The 18,137-nt window shown below is 40.7% G+C and overlaps 1 protein-coding gene across 7 annotated transcripts in view; it reads left to right on the top strand.

The window, feature by feature from the left end:
* The first annotated feature begins 6,016 nt into the window (after positions 1-6,016).
* The window catches only part of SLC22A16 (solute carrier family 22 member 16), a 55,458-nt gene continuing 43,337 nt past the window's right edge, over positions 6,017-18,137 (top strand). The window contains exons 1-2 of one of the 7 annotated variants that reach the window (XM_026088905.1): positions 6,017-6,039; positions 17,067-17,162. Coding sequence is in view for 1 of the 7 variants with exons in the window: in XM_026088902.1 (XP_025944687.1) it covers positions 17,570-17,676 (107 nt within the window). In the remaining 6 variants the exon portion in view is untranslated. The other 6 variants (XM_026088907.1, XR_003257282.1, XM_026088904.1 and 3 more) reach the window with 6 other exon arrangements.

The raw sequence follows: 18,137 nt of genomic DNA on the forward strand, positions 1-18,137 counted from the left end.
TCTGATTTTTCTTATGTTTGGATAACTTCTTAAAACTTGCAGTAGGCCTTAAGTGATGCACATTTCTTGCACAAGCCCAGCTCTGAAGGCAATCTGTAAGAGCTGGAAGTTTCAGAGTGCATTTTACACAGAGGTCTGCATAGATAAGTGATTTTGTTTTCCATTTTCTACAAGAGAAGTTTGTAAAATAAAGGGAGCTTTTCAAAAGAATGTGATCACCAAATATACCTTTAGGAATTTGCTTTGTTGGAGATGGCAAGCATGTTGTTTACATTCTTAGCAATAAATATATTTTCTTGATCTCTCTGGCATACTAACTGTGCAGTTGCCATGAAGAGGTGTGCCTCCAGGCCTATGCAATAATTCAAATATATATAAAGGTTTACACTAGGAAGCAAGTGATGTAGACAAAGCTGTATTTTTTTGCAGCTAAAATCTAACCAGAATTTGGGATTCCCTGAGTAAAACCAGGGACTGTAGCAAGGCTATCTGCAATCAGCATCTAAGGAAGGATGAGGATGTCTGAAAACTGAATTACCCTTGAGGTGTTTTTTTTTTCAATCTGTTCTCAAACAGGCTTTTATGCTGCCTCCCCTGTTCTCCAGTGTAGACACACGTCTTGAATGGAGATAAAGTATCACCATCTACTGGTGGCTGGAAGGATAACGCCAGAAAATTTAAGAAGATAATGAAATAAAAGAAGTGACTGTGAATTTGGCAGGTACCTGCATGAGGTGCTGCAGAGAGCACTGCCCCAGGGGAGGGGAAGATGGCTCAGAGCTCTGCTTTGCGCAGTCTCMCCTTGCAGTTCCTCTCCCTTAAGCCTCCTTGGCCACATTAGAGCAGCCCAAGCCTGGCAGGGTATTGCTGGCTCACTCTTGCTGTGTTTGCACCTGCCTTAGGGTGTCATGTGCAGGAAAGGGTGGCACTCCTGGCCCGATTTGCCTGGGAGTTGCGTGGTCAATTGGATGACACTCTGATGGCCTGGAGCGGTTCTGGCTTGGTGACTGGAAATGGGAAACGAAAACTGTGCCCATGAGCTGCGGTGCCTCAGAAAGCAGCCRCTTCATCCCCACAGGAACAGGTCTCAGGTCTCCTGGCTGTGAAGGGCTCCCACTAGCTGGGCAGCCTCCAGGCTGCCACAGTGAGATGTCAAGGGCAGGAAAGATACTGTTTCTGCTATGTCTGTTGTAGCAAAGTGACTGGTGAACCCAGAGCTGGAGTACGTGAAGCTAGGAAGATACTAGTAGTTGCCTTGATTCACATGTGTTTGCAGGTTGCTGCTTTCAGATGGGAACATGACAAGCTGTGGGGGCTGGAGGAGAGAGAGGAGAGGTTCCCAGCTCCTGGTGACGGGGAAGGTGCTGCCCAGCACATGACTTCACTGCCGTCCTYGGCTGGTGAGTGGGGAAAACTGTAGCCATGGCTTGCTTGCTCTCAAAAAATCCTCCAGCAAGAGGTGTGGGGCCCACAACTCATGCACAAACCTTGGCAGATGAAGGTATGTGTAAGCATGGCTAGAGACAGAGATGGCAGGAATGAGCTCCTCCTTTGTGTGAAAGGGATGGAGTGAGAGAACAGTGCTGGGGATGGGGATCCTTTGCTCAAGGGTCCCCCTGGCTATCTATTCCTCTCTGCTGAAGACCATGAGAGGCAATGGTGCATATGCAACACTGCTAAGGTGGCTGTGTGGCCTGGGCACGCTTTTGTTGAACTGAGAGAGCTCCTGTGCAGAGGTCATGGAACTGACAGCCATCAGCGGGTGATGGACCACCTGCACCCACCCAGGACACCTTCCTGAGGGGGCTGCAGGCAGGTCCTAACCCATCCTTGGCCTGTGCTCACCAGCAGCTTGAGGGTCTGGGGGAGATGGAGCAGAGGAGGTAGGACAATGAAGAGAGGAAACAGAGTGAAGGAGTATGAGAAAGCATGTGGGGAGCTGACTGAGAGGAGAATGGCCAGGAATTTYGTGGCAAGGGTCATTTTGTTCATTAGCAGCAGCTCTTGCTGTGTTTCCCCAAGATATCTGTGTGGCTTGGCCTTCTAATAAAACCTCCCTTTGGTTTATGTGCAGAGCACATCTAGGTTGGCAGTCACACTGGGGCTTACAGTACAATGTGGGTACACGGCTTTATTCCCTACATGGTAATTTCCCCTACTCTCTGGATGGGTTTTTGAAGCTTGTGCCAAGCTTCTGTTGCTGCAGTAAGGCTCCTACCAGCATCCAGGCTTTAGTGTGGCAGCAGTCACTGCTGAGACCACAGGATGGAAACAGCCTGCGCTTGCGTTCATGGGGGAATTGTCAGTAAAGGTTCATAGGAGATGTGTTTCATTTTCCCAAGTAAGGGACTTGGACTTCTGGTGTTGATTACTTTGAAGAGGAATTCCTAGGAACAGCAGTGCTTGGCAGATGGGTTGCATTGACATTTAGGATAGACACCACCAGGTCCCACTAAATCTTGGCTTTGCTTCTGATTGCTAGCTGAAGGGATCTACTCTGAGCTATCTCCAGACCTGATATTCTTGTTCTTGGGGTCCGTCCAAGAGGTTCTAACTGGGGCTGCAGGGACAGAAGAAAGTGGGACTTAGAGCTACCCCATCTCTAGGTGATTTATACTTTTCATTACTGAGGACACTATGACTTCTCTTTAAGCATTGTAATCTCCTTGTAATCTCCCCCCCCAAAGAAAAAAAAAATCACAAAGCCAAGATAAATGCCTTTTGGTTTCAAGAAAATAATGTTCAGATTCAGCCTGTCTGTCCATCCATCCACCAGTGCTGTTTCCCTCTCTTCATTCCACTGTTTTGGGCATTTGTAATGTGGCACAACAATTATGGCCAGTGCCCTTGCCTGAGCAATAGCTGTTGCTCATGCTGACTTGCAAATGCCTAGCAGTTGCTGAGTTAGGAGGAAGATCAAAACATGCACTTGGTGCTTCCTCTGACCCCATCACTGGGGATTTTGATATTTGGTTTTGTTTCTGTTACCAACAAAACTCCAGTATATCAGAGTCTATGAAAGGGACCGCAACCCTGCCTCTGGAGAAGGCAGCAAGTCTCAGACACTGAAAATTCTGGGATTGTGGGCTCCTGAGGATATTGAAAATAGAGCAGCTTGTGTTACTAGGTGCACAGCTCCCTGTCAGGCTACCAGGGAATAGTGCTGAGGGACTGTCACGCAGCCTTTGGGACACGTGTGTGCTCTGCTGGAACTTTGTCAGTCACAACCTTTCCACAAAATGTTTTGACATCACCAAATTGGCAAATTCTAATGAAAGAAATATTTCAACTGATTTTTGCCTCTCCCTCTCTTGTCTTATGGGTAACACATGATACAAGGAGAAGAGGGTGTTAAAACCGTGAATAAAAAATGATTTTTAACTTAAAAAGGCCACTCCTGCAAATTGCACACCCTATGCATTACGATATGGCCTTTGACTATATGACTGCCTGCTATACAGTCATTTCTCAGAGTAAACATATAGAGGAAGAGGATTAAGGATGCAGGGACAACTGTACATCTAGTTTCTCATAATTTTCTGACTCTTATTTTTGCAAAAAAAGATGTCCCTTTTTAATATAATGGTTTTACATGCACATATATGTAATGACAGAAATGGAGTGTGGCTTGTGAAACGGAGCCAGTGCAAAAGGACAACAGCCCTAGAAGATGAAGCAATCGTCTTTCTGGGACAGCAGAGAAGGAAATGTTAGGAAATGGGATCATCTCCTAGACTGGGAAGTGCAGCAAAGCATTTCCTAGCCCACAGGAAATGCAGCAGCCGCCTTCTGTCTGTCCCAGAAAGCAAGGGAGGACACAGGTTCATTTTCCTGGGTCACTGCTGCTATAGCCAGTAAGATTGGTGTTGTTCTCAGATTATTTTGCATCCACGTATTTTCACAGGAGCCAGATGAAGAGGTTCAGAACTGCAAATGAGTAATGTCTGATCTCAAGGCTTGATCTAAATATCTTCACCGTTTTTTCCCCCAAACCCCCATGAGATGTAACGGAGACTTATGCACAGATCTACAGTTCTCAGGTATTAAAAATGCCCTTCATTAAAGCAGTGACTGCACAGGGAATATTTGTATGACTTGTGAGATATATCTATGGATCATTTTCTATGTTATTTGTTCCAGTACTAGTGTTTTTGCAGTTTATTTTGGCAATTCCTTTAAAGAAAAAAARAAGTATTTCAAGAATATCAGCAAATTTGGCATTGTTTTGTGCATTTAGGCTATTCTATACTTCTCTGAAGGGTTTTACAAAATAAAAATACTTCTAAGAAGGGCATTATGGAAATACCCCACAACTGAAAAAAATATGTTTTTAATATCAAAATTTGTGCCTTAGCCATTTTTCACTGTTTTGTTGGCAACTGTTGGATCAGAGGGAAAATATGTTCCARAATATATTTTGCAGTGACTATTTTGGACTCAATTGCTCATTTGGTTGTGCCAAGCAGATCAACATACAAAACACCTTATTAATAAAACTTTCTTCCACTTGTTCACAAAAGCAAAATACAAGACCTATTCAGGCAGAGAGCCACTTAAAAAATATTCCATGCCCCTGAATCATGCACACTACAAACCCAGTTGTTTAGTTAGTTCCTTGCCACAATTTTGCTTTCTTTCATATTGTTTTTAAAGAGTTGCTTGGTGAAATCAAGGCACCTGGGACCCTGGGTCTCCTCTGACATTCCAGTTTTCATATTTTTCCCTCTGATGCCTGCTGGAACAGAGTTGTCTCTATCACTGGTTAGAAAGTGTAGGCTTTACTTGGCAATAAATGCTGGATTTGCCAATGCAAATTAAGGAGCTCTTTTATTATTACTTCCTGAGCAGGATGCATGTTCCATGCAGCCCTTTTTTAGCAAAACTCTCTTATTAGCACCGCCTTATCGAAGAAAGACTGAATTTCTTTGTGTTTCTGCACTGCAAATTCACTCCTTCTCTATTTCTTCTCCCTTGGATGAGGGTTAGACATGGGATGAATTGGTTCTTACAGTAAACGCCTCTTTCTACAGCAAGTTAGAAACAATTTGTTCAGTGAGATGCATATCCATACAGAGTGGCCTGGTTTTGCTGCCTATTCCCAAGTAAACAGTACCATGGCATACAACTGGACCAGTCTCATGGGACCACATTGCAGGATCAAGATGCAAATGCAACTGCTTTGAAAGTAACCCATTAAGGGCACTAATCTTACTGTGTAAGCCCTGTGGCTTTTATATCAGCTTTGGGAAGCTCAGGTACTTGCTTAGCTCTAGGGCTACCCAGTAGTAGTAAAGCACCTGGTACTTCATATCTATCCCTGAGCAGGGGCCCTAAGCATCCTTCATGACCTTGGAATAAGCTGAGCCAAGAGACTGAAGCTGAGGGCAAGCCCAAAGGCTCCTGTTGCATCTTTACCGAATACATAAGCTCGAATGAGACTGAAGGGGAGGGATAGGTATAAAATGCTATAATAGTGTGACAATGACAAATATAATAGTGTTTGAATTTTTGCAGTGCAAGGAGAAACTAAAAATGCAATGCAGGAACAGGGTAATTTTGTCACATCTGGATAATTTGGAAATGACCATCTGGAATTCTACCACTTGTTTCTGAATATGTCATCTTTAAGGAGGCCATGTAAGGAGAGTTACAGTCCATAAATTATTTTGGCACAAAGTTTTAAACAACTGAGTACATGTTTCTCAGGGAAGTGCCAGCTGTGCCCTGGTGTCTTTGCTGTCATTCTATAGAAAAGAGTTGATCAATACTTCCATGTTGGGCATGATCATTTGGTAGAGATTTATTTTGAAAATATGGTCCCTGGCTTTTAGCCAAGGTTCCTTGTAGTTTAAGGGTTGAAACAGCCTTAGAATGTATGATCTGCCTTGCAGGACTCTTTATTCCTAGTTTGATCTGATTTTTTTTTTTAATTTCAGAATGCAGGGGTGAGGAGTACTCTGGAGAGCACTGTTGGGAAGTCAGGCGCAGGGTACAAGAGGATGTCTCACCTGCAGTCCTAACCCAGAGCTTGTCAATTCTGTGAGTGTCCTTCTGGCAATGGGTTCATCCATTGAGCTTGGTTGTTGTTACTGTGAAGTATGATGTTTAACCTATTATTTTCACTGCAAAGCAATGTCCCCAAGACAAGGATATTTGCAAGACCTGGGAAAGCTTTCAAACCCCAGGAACTTTTCAGTATTTTGGAGATATGGAGCCACCAAGCTCAGTGCAGGAAGGGAATTTAGGAAGAATTTCTTATTTAGCAGTTCTTAAGTGACTTAGGAACCTAAACCCTGATGTAGGTATTTTAGGGAATTCAAGTTTCATTAAAAGCTGATGCAGCACTGTTTCTCAAAACACTGAAGTGCTATTGGAAAAGCTACCCTAGAGTACATTCCTGCTGAGTCAATGGTTAAATCAAGATTCGGATCACAAATAACTTTCTGGCAGAAAAAGTATTTCAGGTTTTATGGATTTCATCTGATATTTAAATAAACTTACATCTACAAGAAAGTCTCTGGATGTGTTATAATCCTGCTACAGTAATCCTTAAATAAATATTTTTCTACTTTAAACAGGAAAGCTGAAACAACTGTACTATTCTGAATAGAAATACTTACGTTTGAAAGCTTGCTCATTCAGTTAACAACAGCACCAGGATTTATGGCCAGTCTGGTGACAATGACTGCACTAGATATGAATAAGCTCAATAAATATGAGAACCTGAKTTGTTCTCGGATGCACTGTTATAAATCCAAATAATTTCCCTGCTAGCAGAAGAGTTATTCCATATTGCTGCAGTAGTAAGGGCCATGCAAGTAGCATTGATACTGTTATATTGATTAGCTAGGATTAAAAAATCTGCCTCCCATGGCTTAGGTTATGATTAGGTACTTGATTTCTGAAGTGGCTCTAGTTCCATACACTGCGATAAAGAAAACTAAGATCTGAGTTATCCTACACAGTATTGCATTGCAGATTTTCAGACACATGATAGAAATAGACCTCACTTCAACTTATTTACAGAAATTTGCTCAAGAACTTGGAGGCAGTCAGAGTCATTATCTTTCTTATAGAGAGAAAGATGAGGTTACCCAGTTTTAGTAAGAAAATGGATTATTGAAACATTTCAGCATGCAGTGCCTCCCTAGTTACTTTTTATCTTCTTCACTGGGTCTGGGAAAACTATTTATCTCTGCCACCAAATATGTTTGCTACCAGATGTCCCCTGAGTTTCCTATGAAGAGGCTGCATTTGAAAAGATAGCTAAAAGAATTGTGTATAGGCACATTAACCCTTTCCTCCTAAGTGGTGAACCTTGTCATTAAATGCAAATATTGCCTTTGTTATTCTGATAGATCCTTTAAAAGTGTAAGCAAATTCTGAAGTGGATTTTACTTCAAGCAATGTATGGRAATGCTGTTTCTTAGTTGTCTATAAAACACTATAAACAACATGMGATTAAAAATGCTGTTACTGATGAAAATTGACTATACTTTCTTTCCAAATAGRTGGAATATCTTTTTCTTGACAGCTCATTTTCCATTGCTACATCATTTAGATGCTATAATAATGAAGGACAGGAGTCCCTTTCTAGACACATCTCCTGATGTGGTCAGAGAAGCCACACTCTCTGCAGAGGCTCTGGCTAACCCACTGCTTGAACAGTTTGCTTTAAAATCAATAGGGCACTTCCAGGTTGCTTTAATGATTTTTCTTCTCCATTTGAAATGAAATAGCCCTTCTTTTCTCACCCTKTTTAAACCTTTGCATATGTTCCTTGAGTGTGCCAGTTAAAATACAACATTCACCTACACTGTAGTTTGAGAATCTGAGTGCTTTTCTGAGGGTAATTGCAAAATAGCAGAGCAACTGCTTGAAGAAATGGGTATTGGACTGAGAAAGAGTACTGTCCTGTAGGAAGAAAGGTAATACCTCCCTGAGACTCAAACCATTGGAGTGTTTTGGTGGCTGCAGAGGCTGACAGGTGCCTTTACTCTTTAGGCCCTACTGCCCTCCTCCCTAGTGCTGCTTGGCAGGGCTGCAGGGGCTTGTGTGGTTCTGCCAGGCGATGTGAAAAAGAGCTGGAGCACATCTCGGCAGACTCAAATCTTTGGTGTGGTGCTGGGATCAAGGCCTTGGTCTCCCAGGTCCCCATGTCTGTCCTAAGCACTTGGTTATTCTGGAGTCAGTCCTTCTCCTCTTGGAGCTGTTGAATACTTCATAAATATTCTCAGATTGGAGACTGGGGCGTAGATTTGCTGTCATATGCCCTCACCACAGTGTTGAAATTGGTCTCACTCTTTTCAGTCCAGTATTTATCTACAGTGGGGGTTGTTAGGATAGTATCTTGGGATAGTATCTTAGGATAGTATTCCCTTGAAAATGGGGCAGAACGGAGATTTGTGTTTATGGCCATTGAGTCCCAAAGTGAGCAGCCAGCCCCTAGGCAAGTTATTATATTGGAGTTTCTGTTTTTTAATAATTATTAAAAAAATCAGATCTGTGCATTTTAAAAGCAGTGTTGAAGGATAAGAGTGCAAAATAGGGTCTGTTTCTCACCAGTCAGCAGCTCGTATGTCCATTTCACTCTCACATAGGCTACTCTCTTTCCTATTGGCCACTAGCTACTGAAATGAAAACCTTTGACCAGACCTGTGGAGAGAGTTCAACCTGAGCCTGGGAATTTCCCAGAGCATGAGGGTATAAAGGGGAATGTGGCCCCAGTTGTGTCTCCTTCCTATAGTACATTGGGGTCCCCAACAGGGAACAGGGTAGGCTTCAGGCCCAGGGAGCCTAAAAGCATCCGCCCCCGATCACCAGTTTTCTACCTTCCAAATGCCCCATGTCCTCCCACTGCTGTCATAGCAGGTGTTGTACCAGGAGAGGCCATGTCATTCCTGATTTTATGGGCCTCTGTCATATCGCATCTCTGTTGGAGATCCATCCAAGTCTTAGTTTATGTATTCTTCCCTTGCACGGAAACTATTCTCTCCCTGTTGACTTTCATTTTCATTCTAGTTCTAGTAAGTCTGTTTTGGGATGGGAGGACCAAAACTGCATGCTCAGGACAGAAGTGGCTCATAGATTGATACAAGAGTAGAAAGATGTTTTTTTTCTTCTTTCCTAATGAATCTCAAAGTGTCTGATCAAGCACCTTGGCTCTGCCTGATGGAAAAGAAGGGGAAGTGGCTCAAAAGCATGTTGGAAAGGAGAAGAGTCTCTCTGAAACTGGTGATGCCATCTGGAAGCTTTTCCTTAACCAGTTAATTGACAACTTCCCTGATGATTCGCAGGTAGTCCCCTTCCTTCTAAAAGATTTGACATGGTTTACAGTTTAATCCAGAATTTTAGCATAACAAAATCTCACAGAAGGAACACATAGGAAATCTCGCAGAAATGTTAACTGTCCAGGAAGAATGTGCTGGGTTGGAAAGGGCGCAGGAGAAAGCTGGAACCTCACCTAATTCCACTGCTCAAGCTTTTGCTTATCTTCATACTTAAATATTGGCCTCCTCAGCTTAGACTAGTGAACTCGTCCTTGTGGAACAGAAAGACAACAAAACAGTTCAGTCCTCTGTTTGTCTTGATTTTCATTTTCAGATTACTTGTTGTTTTGTGCATTTGCATAATCAGGAAATTATGTGGACACACAAAAGGGAAGGGAAGAAGAAGGCTCTTTGCCAGGGAAGGGGCACAGCTTGTCGGAACAAGCACTTTGGCAACATATCCAAAGWCACAAATTGGCTGGTTTCATCCCCCCTGCCTTTTTCGTGTGTGCTTGAAATCAACCATAATTTGATGTTTCTCAAATAAATGGAAGAAAATCCAGAGCCTCACTATTTTACTTTTTCATTTTACAACTCTCTGCCAATTCTCTCAGCCTATATTGAAGCAGCAACAGGGGATGTGGGACCTGATTTTTTTCCTTTACTCAAGTTTATATCAGGAATAACTGTCTGGGGATGATCTGTGTTTGTATGTTGGGGAATCTCAGAGGAATATATACAGTAAGTGCACAAAATCACTCCTTTTCCATTTCCTGAGATGCTTATGCTAGTTGTCAAAGTACTGTGTGATTTGGTTTTACAATCAAGTGCTTATGTTAAGCTTTGTGTATTTTAATGGTGTCCTTTGGAAAATTCACTTGTGTATCCTCTTTGATTTGTTCTGAACAGAAATGATGTTCAGTACTTTAAAATAATTGCCTTGAGAGGACTGGAAGTCCTTGAGCATCTAGTTCAGACCCTCTGAAGTCAGCCAAACAAATTCAAAAGTAACAGTAGCAGCATTCTAAGTAATTACCATTTTCCACTTGAAATCTCACATAGGCCAGCATGACAGAGTGTAGGAGGAATACTAAATAAACTGTTAATCCTAAAGGCTTGGCAAGAACTGTCTGAGCACATCTGCCTCGCTGTGGTCTTTTAGCGTATAGCAGGCATTGGCACATCCAGTAAAAGATAAACTGGGTCAACTGAGAGAAAAGCAACTGCAAAAAAGTTGGTATAATCCAGGTCATTTCAGCTGCAAGATTTAAGAGCTAACGTATCAAAGGGAAAGAAAAGTACCCTTGTAATGATGACAGAAATGCTGTAAGGATATTGGCTTTGCTAGCACGTTGTCAAAGTTCACATTGTACCTTCACACCAACATTTGTCCAAAGAACAACAGGACTTTACAAACCTTAAGCAATCACACATACCAACTTCAGGAGTGAAAAGGAGAGCGTCAGATGGCACTATGCTAAAATAGCAGTGATTATTGATAAATTCTGGCTTAAGTTAAGGAAGACACTGGAAATGTATGGGCTTGTTTTGATATAGGGTCTGTAGAGTCTGAAATGCCATCTATTATGGTATTCTCTATGCAGACATGGATTACCTTGTACCAGAAACTGAACAGTTACAGTTAAGTATATAACATCCAAAATTACCAGGCAATTTTGCCAAAACATGTGGGTTTTCCTGCCTTGGCTGCCTAGGAGTGGTGGTGTGCCTGTAAGGAGAGACAAGACATCTTTGCCTTCCTTGCACTGCTTGTGTGTGGAAAAACCCATCTAGAGCATTGCTTGATGAGAGTGGCAGCTCCATAGCTCTTAGAAAGTGATGGATGTGGCAAAAGGACTTCATGTGAGGTTGTCTGTGGGGTTGTGCTTGGATGAAGTTGTAGAATTACAGTGTGATTTTGCTTTCTAGTCATTTGTGGATTTTACCTTGCTCAGTTTTGCAGTAATCTTTAAAGCTCATGGTATTTATGTAGACCAGTGTCAGCCTGAGACTTGTCTTTCTGAGTGGGGAATGTTTGAATATGTCTTTGGACATTTAGCTAAACAAACCTCTTTTCCTTTGGTTYGTCATGGCCTAAATGCAATCAGTGCAGTGAATACAAACTCACCTGTGGCATTTTGTATCACTAATTGGTATGCAGGTTAGGAATCATTCTGTAATTGTGCGTAGCAATAGCTTTTGAATCTCTTGGCAAAAAGTTGCCTAGAATTTCTGCCTGTAAATAAGACTTCTTGATGAGAGTACGTGGGATTACCTGTCTGCATATCAGTGTATAGTCTCTGTTTGATTTTTATCAAACATGCATAAAATACGTCTCTTGTTTTTATCACATTTTTTATAAGAACAAAGTATTTTTCTCRAGTTACACTTCGTCTCTCTTCACCATTCTGTTTAAGTCATCTGACACTAGGAAAGAAATAGTTCATGCCTATTGCTGTATTCAGTGTAATCTTTCCGCTTGTCTGCTTTATTAGCCTGGGTGCTATTTTGCAGTTCACAGTATACGCAGTATGTATTCCAGACTCCTGGGGCACTTGTGCTTGGCTTCCTTGCCGTTCTAAGATCTGTGCTGCCACTTCATTGCTAGAGACCACCAACAGACAGGATCTTGGAATCTGAAATGCAGTGGTTTAAGACATTACTGGCACTCAGGTCTGATCCACCTTTCTGCTGGCATAGGCAGGACCAAATAATATGAAATCTGTACCTCAGCCAGCCTATTTCACAGACCATGTATTTGCTTAGGCATTAAGCAGAGGGGCATGGAGCAGACAGCTGGTATTGGTATCATCTTCAGTCACTGCATATAAATCYTTCAGATCTCTCCTGACTGAGTCCTTGGTTATTCATGCTAAATAGTTTAAGCTAACATGATATGCTGCTGTGTTTGTTCCACACTGTAAGAACCACAATGCTTGTCTGTGAGGCCCCAAAGGGACTCCAGTTTTCAGAGATAGCTCTACATATTGGCACTGTAACAGGGAAAGGAACTCATTTGTTGCTGGTGTGGCTTAACTAATCAGCCACAGCAAAGAATTAATCATCTCATCAATTTTCTCTCTAAATAGATTTATAAGCTAGACGGCACCATTTGCATGTCTGATCACCTGCACAGCAAAGGATATATACTTTTAACCTGTTTTAGTACTAACTTGTTTGACAAATATATATATATATGAGAACAGCATCTCCTTTGATTATGTTTAGAAAACACCAAGGTTTGGAGAATCCATCAGGTCCTTCAGCTGATTACTCCAATAATTATTCACACTTTCTGCTACAGAAATGAACCTTACTCTCATTTGAATGAATCTGACTTTAATTTTCAGATGCTGATTCTTATTTTCTGTTTCTGCTAGTGTAAAAGGATTATTTAGTACCTCTATTTTTAACTTATTCAGGTTCTCATACACCACAAAGTCTAGTTGCTTCTTAATTTTACTTCTGACAAGATTACAAAATTAAACTGTGAGCCCACCGCCCCCTTTTTGAAGCATTTTCCTCACCAAATCTTCCAAATCTGTCCTCCTGTATATAGAAAACCATAAAAAGTACAAACCAGCAAAATATAACTAGTTCAAAATGCTGGATATTCTAGATGATGCATATTCTAAAGAACCTTTGTCTGTTCCCTCATTAAATATGGACAGGCACAGAGCAATTTTGTAACCCTGCCAGCACTGCTGCTGCAACCACATGTGCTGCTGTCTCAGGAGTGTGCTGTGGAGACCACAAGACAGAACTGTCATATTAATAGTGGGGAAGTTATGCTGAAAATTTTGGGGCAGGTGGAGTTTGAGAGAATATTGCCCGTACTGCTGCTACTGAGCCCTGTGCCTCTTGGAAAGCTTTCCGATGATGAACCTTACCTAATATATGATCACTGATCTTACAGGCTGGAAGTAAACTTTAAAAGAATAATAACTGAAACAAAATGAAAGACATGTGATTTCAAGTGTACCATGTTACGCTTAATTAGAGCTCTATCTTAGGAATTTCTCTTTAGATTAAATTTTTGCTAACAGACATCTTTTTAAGATGTCCGTCACATTTCTCTTACTTCTATAAGGCATCCCTGGAGAACCTTGTCTTAAAGATCTCATAGAATTTAGCTTCTGCTTTCCCTAGAAGGCAACTTCTACATACAGAGTATAGTCTAAAACTGAAGCAATATTCAGATAAATTTTCGTTACCATTTTGGTTGTAGGCTAACAGGCTTTCTGTTACCCCAGAGAATTTAGATGGTGCAATGACCTGCAAAGCTATCATTTTTTTCCTGCACACTCAACTTGCTTTTCTGAATTTCTGAATAATTTTAGCTTATTCAACTAGGCTGTTTATTCATATAGGATCAGTAAATGAAATCTCCRTGAGGAAGTATTCGTACATATGCATTGATGATCTGTATGACTGGAATAACTCCATACAAAAGGATACTGTGGAGGAAAAGCTCTTGAAAGTATAAAACTGAGGTAATACACACTGAAGTGTTATAGTTAGATATATCCTTGCAGATGTCCACAGTGCAACTAGGAGACACTTGCTAAGCTTCCAAAATCCTGTTTTGGCATTTATTGGGCTGAATATAAATCCTGAATGAGTGCTCTGGAGGAGTCTCTTTTGTGATTGTTCCAGAGTCCCATTCAGGAGATCACGGAAGAAAAAATAGAGCCAAAACCGTAGTGAATGACTTAGGCCTTCCACAACTGCCTAATGCCTGCCTGGCCTGTTGTCTGAGTAGCAGCAGAAGGGAAAAGAGGTAGCCTTGAGCATATTTGTCTTGTAGTGGCTGCTGACAAACCACTCTTCCATCAACCTTGCTAAGGGTCTAGTTCTTTAGGGTTGATGAGAAAATTTCCATGTTTATCTTTTACTGGCACTTCCAACATCACCTGCAAGTCTCCTGGGACATTCTTATATTCCCTTTGTAAATCCACTCCCTTCCTAAGAGTGCCCTTGCATTTACTGGCCTCTCTTTTTTACCCTGTTATGTCCACCTCAGAATTTGGGGGCAAATATTTCAGTGTCAAGAGCCTACAGCCTGCTGCCAAGACTAAGATTTGTTTAACAGACCATGGATGAGACCAGAACAACCACTTGCATAATCGTCCAGTTGATTGTCCCATCAATCAGCATTTCCTTAGGCTGAATGCTTGGACTGTCATAAGAATCGGAGACCTGCACGGATCCTTCCTTGTAGTTCAGGAGAATTCCCAAAGTTTTGCATAGCTGGGTGCATGTGCAGATCCTCTTTATCAATCTACTTGCTGCACTATTGACTGTGTTTTAAAGCCTGCTAATGAGGCACGAGCAATTGCAATCTAATAGCACAACCCAAGCATCACTCATTTAACACCTTATCATACATTCTAGCAGACAAAAGCAACACCTATGTTACTTCCCTATTTTACCTAAATTTTTCTGCAAGCTTTTTTTTAACATCAGGAATTTGATGGCTGACAGACATTTATGCAAGTAATATGTATTTTGGGTTTCCTCTCTAGAAGCCTTCATTGTTGTTGTCATTGATACATTCACTTGCAATGGTCCTGCAGGTTTTCCCTGGAAGGGAAAAGAAATAGATAACATTAAAACAGGAGGCGAGAAAGTTAAATTCAAACTATCTCATGGTTGATTTCAGTGAGTTTTTTTGCTAATGTGATAAAAGTGGACTTTGGAGAATACTCAAGGATGAACTCTGCCTCTGAGCTTGACTTGAATGTTGGCAATATTAGAAGATCACTCCCTTATCCTCTCTTGCTTGACACAGCTGCAGTTCTTGTACTCCCTGTTATACTGCTGGTTACTACATGTAACCTTCATCCATGCGATTACAAGTGAATTTCAAAATGAGTGGAAAACAGATGGGCCACAAATTAGTTCCATTTAGGAACTGATTAGCTGTGTCCATGGAAGGGTGTTGGCAACACTACAAGTTATTTACTGTCCACATGACTTTGGTGTTTAGGGTTCAGATATATTTTGAAGCTTGGTGTTTATGTCTGAATGTATTAGAACATGCACACAAATTTAAATCAGAGGTATGTTCCTCATATACCCCATGTATTTTGATGATGCTGTAATTTGACTTATAAAAGGGGAGGCCAGGAACAATTCATGCTAGCAGATGACAGATTTTTGCTAGTGGAAATTGATAGTGAAATTATTTTGCAGACTATCTCTTCTCCCATTACAGGTGGTTCAGATCACTTCTTTCTCAAGGATTTTGTAATATTGAATGTCTCTTTTGAACACCAGCTTGCTTTTGAGTGCCAGAAATGAGGTTAAGCCTGTAACTGAAGTTCTTTGAGATGAGCTGCTGCATATTTCCCTTGTGGGATTAAAAGACTTGGAGAGTGTTGTCTGTTGTGAACGCCCTCAATCTTCCCATCTCAGTGGTTTCTAAAGATACTATAGGACAGGGATCACAAACTCCTTTTGGTTTCTTCTGTTAATCCATAAAATCCACAAAATTCTAAAGTAAGCAGACCATGGATGTGGATGGTCTCATTTTGATACACTTCAATTAAAGGTATCTTTCATTGCTTCTTTAGATGTTCCCTGATTTTCTGTAACATCAGAATTTATCCTGAATTTATCTGTAACATGAGAAAAATCCTTGGGAAAGTGAGCTGTGAACTGTATGTGAACAAAGTTAGCAAATTGCCTCTGTATTTCTAGATGGCTGGGGTGAAAAACAACTCAGTGAGGAATGATTGCTACTAAAAGCAAATTTTTTGCTTCATGTAGCAGTGGCATAACAGGGTAGAAGGAAGACAGACTTGAAAGCATGTTGTGCATCTTCTGAGGCTTAAAAGAAACAAGGTAAATCTATGATCACCATGTTTAAGAGAGCTGGCATTGCAGACATGGCACTAATAGCTTTTGGAAATGCAGCCATGTGGGCGTTTAGTATTGACTTTAATAGGAGTGAGGGCAGATTTCATATCTTTATACTGATAAGTGGAATAAAGTTATGATGTTGTAAAAGATGCAAACATAGAAGTTTGGGCAAGGCTGTCTGTAAAAGAATCTGGGAAAATTATTTAGGGATTTTTTCAGGTTTTAAAAATGGTGTTAAAAGGGATTTATCCATTTATTTCCTGCTTGATCATTACACTAAAAATAGATCTTCTCTATACTGTTAAGCTGTGGAAAACTAATGAATTTACATGTTGCAGAAGGCAAGACACTAAAAACAGAAAAATGAGCACCAAAGCAATATTTAACCAGAATGTTTACTATTCGCTGGTGTTTGTTTTCAGAAATAACTATTTAACTAGTGTGGTTCTTCAGAGAAAGAAACACTTTGTTAAAGTACCAGTGCTGCATTCAAGCACATGCCCTTTCAAATCTGAAAAACATTCTCCAGGAAAAACAAGGATGATTAAATTTAATGCTGATATTTATAAGGTAAAAAACAAGCAATATAAAAAATTCTTACGAAAAGCGAACAAGTCTGTCCTTAGTCTTATTAGTTTACATATTCTGAGAAAGTAACAACAACAAAAACCTCTAGACTCAATATTAAAAGAAGTCCTTTCCAGATGCCACTTAATAAAGGGACATATGATGGGCTTTGTCAGACACAGCCATGCTTTCAAAACTGTTGTGTGAAGGTGAGATGAGGGGCAGAACACAGTAGTTGTGAGGAGGAATCCTCTACTGAACTTATTATTTAGATTCCTAGTTGTGTAATGTGGTATTTGCTCATCGCTGTGCTGGTCAGAAGTCACTGAGAGCCAAGGAACCTGACAAACATCTGTTTTTTTCCAGATCTGCACTGGAACAGATTGTCACTGCATAGCATGAACATCTGCTCTGCACAGATGAACAGTTGTGCCGCTTGCTTCATGCCAGAGCCTCTTAAAGGTACATTTCCCTGCAAAACAGTGGTCTGATGGGCAATGTTTGGTTAGAAGCATTTGGGTCAGTTTTTGGAAAGGGGAAGGTTTGACTTCCAGTGATTTAATAGAACATTTCTGCGTTTCATACTTGAGCTTTTTCTGTGCTTTATAAAAAAATAAAATATGCACAGGGTAAGGTTGAATTGTTTTGGCTTTTTTTGTTTTTCCTCTGCTTTTCAATAAAGCAGCCCAGAAAGAGTTCATGTAGTCTGCTGGAAACGTGTCTTTTGCTGTGGAATCACAGAATAATTTGGGTTAGAAGGAGACTTCGGAGATTATCTGGTCCAGCTCTTTACTCAGAGCAGAGCCAACTTTGAACTTGGCTCTAACTGAGAAGGGAAATTTAGTATTCTGGGAAAGGAAAAACTAAATATGAGAGTTACACCTGTGACAGGAGCAGAATATTTTTCTGTATCTTTCCTCTCACACGCAAGAGCAACTGGGCTGCTAAAGCGTATCTGTTCCAACAAAACCCAAAGGTAAGTTAATTACAAAGGTCTCCTGTTGTAACTTGCTTTGCTAAGTCCTCAAGCAATTTCACATTGATTATTTCAGCCTGCTTTGACTAAGACAGAAAAATAGGTTCAAATATAATTGAAGCTTCATTACAAATTGGAGTACTAATGACAGCCATGCAGATTTGGAACATATTACATCTTTCACCTTTATTAAATGATAATACTATTGTACCTTGTGTGCTGAAACTCTGAAAAAACAAGTGAGTAATTGTCAAGTAATATATCTAAGTAACAGAGCAGATTATAAGGCTACTAAAAATATCTCTTATTAACATTCAGAAAATGTCCTGGATAAAAAAAAAAAGTTTATAATCTCTTCTAATTGAAAATATCCATATGAAATACAACAGAGGCTGAAATATTAGATTATTAATGATTGTCACAAGTGAATTCAAGCACGTAATTGCTTTCTTTAATTTAAT

This window comes from Apteryx rowi, unplaced genomic scaffold, assembly GCF_003343035.1.
Source record: "Apteryx rowi isolate R43461 unplaced genomic scaffold, aptRow1 scaffold_794, whole genome shotgun sequence".
Classification (NCBI taxonomy): domain Eukaryota; kingdom Metazoa; phylum Chordata; class Aves; order Apterygiformes; family Apterygidae; genus Apteryx; species Apteryx rowi.